The 9,917-nt window shown below is 43.1% G+C and overlaps 1 protein-coding gene across 2 annotated transcripts; it reads right to left on the reverse strand.

Annotated features, from left to right (window-relative positions):
* Positions 1-581: 581 nt before the first annotated feature.
* On the reverse strand, positions 582-9,111 carry AWAT1 (acyl-CoA wax alcohol acyltransferase 1). Of its 2 annotated transcripts, XM_055339060.1 has the most exons (7): positions 8,901-9,109; positions 7,872-7,979; positions 7,532-7,602; positions 6,438-6,642; positions 5,585-5,756; positions 3,853-4,052; positions 582-3,435 (listed from the first exon to the last, which is right to left on the reverse strand). In XM_055339060.1, exons 1-7 carry the CDS (start codon positions 8,974-8,976, stop codon positions 3,281-3,283), a joined length of 987 nt encoding a protein of 328 aa, XP_055195035.1. In that variant the 5' UTR covers positions 8,977-9,109; the 3' UTR covers positions 582-3,280. The 2 variants fall into 2 exon arrangements, with proteins under 2 accessions (XP_055195035.1, XP_055195036.1); XM_055339061.1 differs by lacking the exon at positions 7,872-7,979 and having other exon boundaries at positions 8,901-9,111.
* Between the last annotated feature and the right edge of the window lie 806 nt (positions 9,112-9,917).

The following is a 9,917-nucleotide window of genomic DNA, read 5'->3' on the forward strand; positions in this document are numbered from 1 at the left end:
TTTCTAGCAGCAATGTCCACAATAGTCAAACTGTGGAAGGAGCCTCGGTGTCCATCGAAAGATGAATGGATAAGGAAGCTGTGGTCTATGTATACAATGGAATATTACTCAGCTATTAGAAACGACAAATACCCACTATTTGCTTCAACGTGGAGGGACCTAGAAGGTATTATGCTGAGTGAAATAAGTCAATCGGAAAAGGACAAACATTATATGGTCTCATTCATTTGGGAAACATAAAAATTAGTGAAAGGGAATAAAGGGAAAGGAGAGAAAATGATTGAAAATATCAGTGAGGGTGACAAAACATGAGAGACACCTAACTCTGGGAAATGAACAAGGGGTAGTGGAAGGGAAGGTGGGCGGGGGGTGGGGGTGACTTGGTGATGGGCACTGAGAGGGACACTTGACGGGATGAGCACTGGGTGTTATGCTATATGTTGGCAAATTGAACTCCAATAAAAATTTTTTTTAAAAAAGAGATAGATATTTCAGATTGAAACAGTATAAAGTGAAAGATAGGGTGGGACCCCACCAAAACTGAATATTTAAGAAGTATGAAATAAGAAAAGTAAAAAAGGTAATCTAATTTTCCCCTTTATTGAGATACAATGTATAACATTGTGTAAGTTTAAGGTGTACAACATGATGATTTGATATACATATATATTGCAAAGTGATTACAATAAGGTTAGTTAACATATCCATCACTTCACATAATTACAATTTTTGTAATAACATTTAATATCTACTTTCTTAGCAATTTTCGAGTGTATATTATTGTTAATTTAAATCATCATCCTGTACATTAGATCCCCAGAAATCATTCATCTCTAATTGGAAACTTGTACTCATCAGCAATGGCCAACATCTCCCCACTTCCCTTATTCCCTAGCCCCTGGCAATCACCATTCTATACACTGTTTTTATGAGATTGGCTTTTTTTCTTTTAGATTTCACATATAAGTGAGATCTTACAGTTTTTGTTTTTCTCTGTCTGACTTATTTCACTTGGCATGATGCTTTCAAGGTCCATCCATGTTGCAAATGGCAGGATTTCCTTCTTTTTAATGGTGAATAATATTCCATTATATTCCACATCTTATTTATTCATTCATCTGTCAATGAACACTTAGGCTATTTCCATGTCTTGGCTCTTGTGAGTAATGTTGCAAAGAATACGGGGTGCAGATATCCCTTTGAGATAATAATTTCACTTCCTATGGAAGTGCCCAGGTGTGGGATTGCTGGATCATATGGTAGTTCTATTTTTAATTTTTTGAGGAACCTCCATACTGTTTTTCATACTGGCTGCACCAATTTACATTTCCACCATTAGTGCATGAGGACTTGCTTTTCTCTACATCCTTGCCAACACTTATATTTTGTCTTTTTGATAGTAGTCATCCTAACAGGTATGAGGTAATATCTCATTGTGGTTTTGATTTGCACTTCCCTAATGATTAGTGATGTTAAGCATCTTTTTTATTTTTTTATTTTTGTTTTTAAATTTTTTTTTATTTATTTACGATAGTCATACAGAGAGAGAGAGAGAGGCAGAGACACAGGCAGAGGGAGAAGCAGGCTCCATGCACCGGGAGCCTGACGTGGGATTCGATCCCGGGTCTCCAGGATCGCGCCCTGGGCCAAAGGCAGGCGCCAAACTGCTGCGCCACCCAGGGATCCCTAAGCATCTTTTTTATGTATCTGTTGGCTATTTGGATGTCTTTAGAAAAATGTCTATTTAAGTCTGCTGCTCACTTTAAAATCAGATTTTTTTTTTGCTATTGAGTTGAATGAATTTTTAAATGATCTTTTAACTTTTGTTCCTTCACTACTTTTTTTTTGTATAGTTGACACATAATATTATGTTAGTTTCAGGTGTATACCTTTGCTGTGTTTTTTAAAAAATTTTATTTATTCATGAGAGACACACAGAGAGAAGCAGAGATATAGACAGAGGGAGAAGTAGGCTCCCTGCGGGAGCCCAATGTAGGACTTGATCCCAGGACCCCAGGATCACACCCTGAGCTGAGGGCAGACACTCAACCACTGAGCCACCCAGGCGTCCCTTTGCTGTGTTTTTAAGAGTGTCTTTTGTTGGTTGCCTTATGAAGGAAGAGACATCTGTGTTTTTATTTACTCTTTTAAAATTCTCAACTTTAGGAAAAACTTTTAAGCAGAACTTAGTAAGACTTTAAAATATAGTTATGAAGCGGATTTCCCATGGTAGACTCTTGTATGGTAGCAAATGCCTTGGGATTATGGTGTTAGAGGACCATCATGAGGACAAAGTGACCTCTGTGAAATGCCTCTGCCAACTGAAAAGTAATCCTGAATAAGTTCCCTTTGATTTATCTGAAAGGCACACTTGTTAGCTTAGTGGTGTGGAGATAAAGGAAGCCTTCATATTTGTAGACAGAAGATTGCCACACAAAAATCTGTATATGAATGTTTCTAGCAGTGTAGGCATAGTAGGCAAAAAGTGGAAACAATCCAAAAGTCCATCAACTGGTGAATGGATAAAAACTGTTGTGTATATGTGCAATGGAATATTATTCAGCCACAAAAAGAATGAAGTACTGATACATGCTACAACCTGGATAAGCCTTGAAAACATTATGCTAAGAGGAAGAAGCCAGTCCTAAAAAACCACATAGTCCATTACTCCATTTATATGAAATGTCCAGAAATGGCAAATCCATAGAGACGAAAAGTAGACTAATGTTTCCTAGTGGCTGGGAGAGATGAAGGAATGGGGAGTGACTGCTAATGTGTACTGACTTTCTTATTTGTGGTGCTGAACAATGTTCGAAAATTAGTGGTTGCACAGCTCTGTGAATGTATTAAATATCACTGAATTTTACACTTTAAACAAGTTAAACTTATAGTATGCAAAATATCCCAATTGAAAATACATTATGATAAAACAAGAACAACCTGAGTGGTAGCTACTCAAACTGGTTATCATTTGAGTCCTTCAGGACCCAGGGGGTTGGGCTTAGGGAAGAAAGCCAGTAGGGGGGGAGGCAGGAAACATGTCTGTCCCTAGCATGCCCATGGTTGGGCCAGAGGGGCCTCAGGATGCCCCCTTTTGCAGAATGACTGAGTAAAGCTCCTCAGGACAGCAACTACAAGGGCTTTGTGGCAAGGAAGGAATTCCTAATGTTCTCCCCTACCATACACAGCCTTCTTTTATCTCCTTTTCTCTCCCCTTTGGTTAGCAGCAAATGAGTCTCCTCTCCAAAGCACATGCTCTTGGGCATGCAAGCTTATTCGGTCACACGAAAAGCAGCTTTTGGGTCGCTGAGCAGCCATACTGGGTCTTATGCTGGTCAAACAGTTTGCACAGGGCATCCATATAGAGTGCATGATATTTGTCCACCTCTTCCCGGCTTGGTTTTTCAATTTTGGGCAGTGGCAGAGGCTCCCCAACTGGAGATGGAAAAAGAGAAGGGGCAAGTGTTAGAATCTTCTCTTCCTTTAACCACCTTCTTCCCAGAGCCAGATCCTTTCACTTGCCAAGTCAGGTCTCAGATTCTCCCTCTCTGCTACCCTTTTCTTTGGTGGGGGTGGGGAGGAGAGGGCTGAGGTTGAGATCAAGAAAGAGTTGAGGTAGGGCAGTCCCAGTGGCTCAGTGGATTAGTGCTGCCTTCAGCCCAGGGCGTGATCCTGGAGACCCGGAATTGAGTCTCATGTCGGGTTCCCTGCGTGGAGCCTGCTTCTCCTTCTGCCCGTGTCTCTGCCTCTCTGTCTATCTGTCTGTCTGTCTGTCTCTCATGAATAAATAAATTTTTAAAAATCTTTTAAAAAAAGAGCTGAGGTGGCCTTGGGGCTAAAAGCAGCACTCACCTACAGTGATGATAGGCAGTGAGTATGGCAGGAGCCCATTGGAGCCTTGGCAGAAGCCTCTTCCATAGAAGATACAAAAATAGAAACCAAAGATACTGCGGAAGCAGCTCTGGAACTTGTACATCCAGCTGTCCTTATGGAATAACACCTGTTCATATACCTCAGTTTCTCCAAAAGTGAAGGTGGGAACCAGATGTGCCCTGAAAGAAAACCTCAATTTATTTCTCAAACACAGGCTACAAATGAGAATCACCCAGGAAGAACCCTGGCCAGGCTCCTACCTATATAAAATCCCTGTGACATAAAGCATTTCTTCTTGCACTAAACAGGGCTCCTGTATTTATTGTCTTTTGTCTTGAAATTTTCAAGTCCAGTGAGAATGCTATCTCTGGGCAAGATCACAAGGGCAAGATATGGGGGGGGGGTAGGGAAGGAAGAGGGTTTTGGGCAGAGATCCCCAAAAACCTATATCATGTAAAGAAAAGCTTCCAGGAAGTGTCATGCAGAGAAATATCTGACCTGTTTCTACTAGTAGGAAGCATAGAGAAGATGATAATATTGCACAGATACATATATTATGATATGACTATCACCCACAGGGACTATGCATAAGGTATTCTATCCCTTGAGATTAGAGAAAAGTCATGTTGCTCTCAGGCCATTGAGAATCAGGCTCCTTAAGTCTTCCTGTGAGAGAAGAGTAAAGAGAACATGGTCTCTTACACAAATCTTTGTGAGTTGCTAGTAATCTCTCAGCACTCTGATATGTGTTACTTTACTGAATCCTTAGAGCAGAGACAGAGCAGGGCACAGTGTGTGTGTGTGTGGGGGGGGTATTTTCTTTATCTTACAGATCCAGAAGCCCAGGTTCTGAAGGGGAAAAAGTCATTCAGGCAGTCAGTGAGTGACAGGACCTGGACTAGAACCCAGGATTCCTTCCTCTCAGCTCAGAACTCTCTCCTATGTTATGCTCCAAACTGATGAACAGGCCCTTCAGGCAAGGGCCTTAGATGAACTACTTCCCTTTCCTTTGAATCTACAATAGGACAATTGTCTCTGTGTTCACTAGGCTGACCTCCTGACCTTACGGTGCACCCCACCGCTCCAGCCTTGGGCACCTGCTCTTTTCCTGCTATCTTTATGCCTGAATTAAAGTGGCTAATAATTATCTACCAGTTACTGTGTGACAGACACATGTAGATGTTTTCTGTAGATGACTTCATTTAAGCCCCACAATGACTGTATGAAGTAGGTACAATTATTTGTAACCACATTATGAAAATGAAAACACCAAGACTCAGAATAGTTAAGTAATCTGTCTCAGAGTGCACAGTAAGTTATGGAGCCAGTGTTTCAAATCAGGCCCCCTTACTTCAGATTCCACGCACATACTCACCATACTGTACTGCCTGTCCCTTTCATTTACCATTAACAAACAGATGTAGATATTAATATTAATAGAGATGATGTGGGCATCATCTGTATATTAAGGGAGTCCTAGACAAGCCCCCTGATAATGAATCTGGGTTTCTTGCTTGGATTCCTAAGAATTGGTCCAGTTTGGTTAGAAGAAGTGGATGACATAAACTTTTTTAAAATTCTAGGACCATCTCCCCTCTGCACTAGTAAGTTCCATGAAAGCAAGACTCATATCTGATTAATCTTGGCATCACCTAGTAGGTGATACTGCTCAGAGAAGGCCACCCACCCTAGCCCAGGGAGGAACACCTACCCATGCTGGAGGGCTGTGCGCACAAACCCTTTGCGCTTCTGGAGGATGAGGGTGGTAGTGTTGGGCACACTTTGCAGGGCCTCTCCCACTCCTCCCACTACGATGCCCACGAGGTTGCCAGTGCCGTGGCTTAGCAGGTAGTCGATAGCTGGCTGGCTCACAGAGCACACACCTAAAGAGAATCAAGGAGCAGAGACAGGAGCGAAATAAGGAGAGGAGAAAATAGCTAAGAGAGAACACCATCTGCTCTACTCCTCATTGGCTTGTTTGTACACCCTCTGTTCCCATGAGTCCCAGAAGGAGAATCAATGAGATGGGACAAAGGGTGTGGAAAAAAGAAGGTTGTAGGCGAACCCAACATGTTTCACTTTGAGGCAATATCTCCACTTCATCGGAGGCACTGAGTCAAAACTATAGTAGGAAGGTTTCCAGTGGTATAACTAGAAGGACTTTCTGAATATCAACTATAATCTTACTCTTTTCCTTTCCTCTATTGCCTTTAAATAGCAAAAGTTATTATTTACTGAGCATATACTCTGTGGTAGGCACCATATTGAATACTTTACTTGTATTATCACATTTAGCCATCAAACCACATCTGAGGTTGGACTATTATTGTCAGCATCACCTTGCTGATCAAGAAACTGAGACCAATAGCATGCAGAAGACCACACAGTAGCTGGCAGAGCCAGGATTCAAACCCAGACAGTTTAACTCCAGAATATATGCTTTAACTACTATGCTATGATGGGAGTGAGTGAGAGTTGGTTGAGAGGTAGGGGATGGGGCTTTAAAAGGTGCATCCCCTAGCAGAAAATGGGCCAGAAGCTCCAGTAAGTATGGTCAGAGTTACCTTTGGCCATGAGGTACTCCCTAACAAGGGGGATCTTGAAAAACCAGGACAGTGTGGCCAAGTGGGGAGTGATGCCTGGGAAGATCTTTGAGAAGCCTGTGGCTTCAGTGCAGAAGTTGCAGAAGGCTCCAAAGGTCAAGATGCCATGGGGGTGAACCCCCATGAGGTAGTTGTGCTTCGGTGACAGGTCTTTAGTCTTCAGGATCTGCAGCCATGGAGAGAAGTGCCAGAGGTGGTGAAATGAGATCATGTGAAGAAGCAAGGGTGAAGACACTTCAGTAATCAGGACAATCTCTAAAGCAGAGCTTTTCAACATAGGCCATGAGTGGGTTTCAAGGAGCCAAGATATTGGTTTCCTTAGCTCCTGGGAAACCAGGTAGGATCTGGGGCAGCTAGAACTGCTGGGTTTTTTGCCTATGGCTACAAGTAGTTTAGGTCATTTATCTCAGTGCATTTTATGCATGGTATCATTTTGTAAGAGTGCTATTATGTGAAAAGGTCGGCAAGCTCTGCTCTGAAAATTAGGGCAATGTTTGTTGTCTACTCCAAAGAATGCTCAGAGGATCAGCATAGCAGTACATTTCTAGAAGTCTTCCTAATATGCTCTCCTCTCAACCCCCTTCCAGTTTCTGCCTAACTAACTTCTGCTAAACTTGAAAACTCTGCCTAAGCATCACCATGTCTGTGAAGCTTTTTCTTACCCCTCATCTGAACTACTTGTATACCTTGTACCAAATCATAAATACATACTTGTCTATCCTTCTCATTAGATGTGAGCACCTTGATGGCAGATTGCATTCTGATCACTTCTCTGTACCTCTAACATGTGGTATAGAGTAGGTAGGCTTTCAATCAATGTTTGTTAAACTGAACTGTATTTGCATTTCCATGTGTATCATCTGCTAGGTCATGCCAAGGGTGTCTAAAGTATGCTAGCAGAGTAGCAAGTTACCAGCGGCGCTGTTGGGTCCTGAAGTATGTCTGGCCTGAGACTTCTCTGGTATGCTCATTTTCCTTATAGACAACCCTAGTTACTTAGCATAAATGCCCAGTATTTTGGGAACTGTGGGAGATGCTGGGGAAAAGACACTTACCGTAATGGGAAAATAGTTCTTGAGGTGGGTCCAGGCACACCAATTCCTTACCCAGGCTGAATGCCTTCCACCTGAGACGGAAATATCAGTGGGGGTGGTGTCTGTGTGTGCCAACCCCATCCCTCCTGCTTACTCAGGGCTTTCCTAACAGCATGGAGGGAGCATGGCTCTGCTAGAGAGGTAGAAAAGGAAATGGCCCCAAGACAGTCTTGGCTGGTCCAGGTCCTGTGTCTCTGAGAATTTGGATGAGGGACTTGTGGCATGGTGAGTGGGACTCTCTGGTTACAAGTTAAGCTGGAACATTCTTAGGCCTTGTTCTTTCTAGGTCCATAAGTCTTACCTTGCTCTGGGGTCTTCCAGTCCAGGAAAAACCAGATAAAGTAAAGCACTGGTAGTGGCCACAAGGATGTAAACAGCAAGTAAATGAGCAATGGCTGCAAGATCCAAACTGATGAGGGAGCAGGTCAGACCAAAATTGGGCTGCCAGCAAAACTTGCCCATATACGTCCCCATTAAGAGCTCTCCAAACTACTCAAGCCCCTGTTCCTGGCCTTCTGCACAGTCCAACTCTTGCCCATCCAGAATCCATGTCTACTTCTCCTTCAAACATTCCCTCTCTCATCTACCATACACCAGCCCTATTTCTCTAATTCCCTATCATCCCCATCTACTTGCTTCCCCACCCACTCACCATCCCTCTACTGCTCCCTGCTTACCACCAGCTTTTTCCCCCTTGCTCCCATTCATCCACCATCTTTTCCTTCTTGTCTCCCTTCTCCTTCACTGTCCACCATCCCCAAACCCTAGTTAAGCCACAAGCTCATCATCTTTCCTTGCCCATATACTAGCCACATCTCCTCACACCCTGCCACCTAAGCATCTGCATCCCTCTACTGTTTTCCATTCACCATTCCTTCCATTATTACTCTCTCCCCACATGCTATCACCCCACCCCATCCCAGAATGGTAAACTCTATGGTATAAACATAGACTATACTTCTCCAAGTCTGTAATTCTAATGCTTCTTCAGTCCCACTCTCCATGCTTCCTTATTCTGGTAGATATACAGGCCTATTCCCTAGGCCTCATTTCCCCCTTCCAGATAGTGAGGATTAAGAAGTGGCTAAAATTAGCCAGATCTACTCATAACCATCATGACCCTGTTCTACCCCTCTGTTTGTTCTCACTGTGTCCTGTGGTATCTCTTCTTTCTCCAGGGCAATCATGGAACTCAAGTCTTATTCTGTAGTATCATCTGAGATGATCAAAGATAGGACATGAGATTTCCCATGAGCATGAAATTCACCCCAGATCTGGCCCTGGCCTCTGACTCTGGTTTCTTGCTGTGCGCTCTTGGATCAGTACTCACACATGGCAAGGTAGCTCAAGGGCCATTGTAGAAGTATCAGACTCTGGAAGTGCGTAGGCTGCTTGAGACAAGGCATGATGCTCAGAAACCTGAGGAGACAAAGATCCCAGAACACTCTTCTAACCAGTGGTGGCACCAGCCTCTGGAAGCTCACTCGACAGTGAATGCATATGATCAGGAGGATTTTCACCTCTCTTTTCCTTCTTTGTCCTGCCCCACACCTATGACCCACTGCAGGAGGCAGGCTTTGGAGTACCAAGGACTGCCCCATCAGGTCTGAACCCTGGGCCCTGGCCATTTGCCCTTTGACTCTTTCCTGAGATTATTAAGACATCAGGATGAAGAAAGGTAAGGACTACCATCTAGTCCTAGTGACTCAGAGATCAAGAGAAGGGAAATACCTTTCATAGGCCACTCTGAGACTACAGGGGTTGTGATCTCAGTGAGGTGGCTGGTGGTCAGGGAGCTCTAGATAGTTTTTGGGGTGGGGATCACCTAGTATAGATTTTTGTTGAGAGACACTATTGTCCTGAAGTAACCTGGCTTGGGATGTCCCCTCTTTTAACTTGCTATTACAAAAATTTCCAGGGCAGCCTGGGTGGCTCAGCGGTTTAGAACCTGCCTTCGGCCCAGGTGATGATCCTGGAGACCTGGGATTGAGTCCCACATCCGGCTCCCTGCATGGAGCCTGCTTCCCCTTCTGCCTGTGTCTCTGCCTCTCTCTGTTTCTCATGAGTAAATAAATAAAATCTTTTAAAAAAATTCCAAATATACACAAAGCTAGAGAATGCAACAAATTTTTATCTTTTTCTTCATGTTTTTTGTTCATCTTCAATAACTATTAACATTTTGCCATACTTGTTTCATCTATTGCCCCAATTTTTTTTCTTGGAGCATCTTAAAGCAATTCTAAGGTACATCATTTCACTCTTACATACTTCATTGTGCATACAAAATTATGAATGTTTTCTTCCATAGTGATGCTATAATCATCCTTAACAAATTTTGTAATTCTTG

This window comes from Nyctereutes procyonoides, unplaced genomic scaffold (assembly GCF_905146905.1).
Source record: "Nyctereutes procyonoides isolate TBG_1078 unplaced genomic scaffold, NYPRO_anot_genome, whole genome shotgun sequence".
Lineage (NCBI taxonomy): Eukaryota > Metazoa > Chordata > Mammalia > Carnivora > Canidae > Nyctereutes > Nyctereutes procyonoides.

Bases quoted from the DNA above. Each gene is read 5' to 3' on its own strand.
- AWAT1 (XM_055339060.1), bottom strand. From the start codon at position 8,976: ATGCCTTGTCTCAAGCAGCCTACGCACTTCCAGAGTCTGATACTTCTA. The intron at 7,980-8,900 runs GTGAGTACTGAT...CTCCCTCATCAG, and splicing joins CTTGAGCTACCTTGCCATGT to TTTGGATCTTGCAGCCATTG. The intron at 5,757-6,437 runs GTAACTCTGACC...GATTCTCTTTAG, and splicing joins GGAGTACCTCATGGCCAAAG to GTGTGTGCTCTGTGAGCCAG.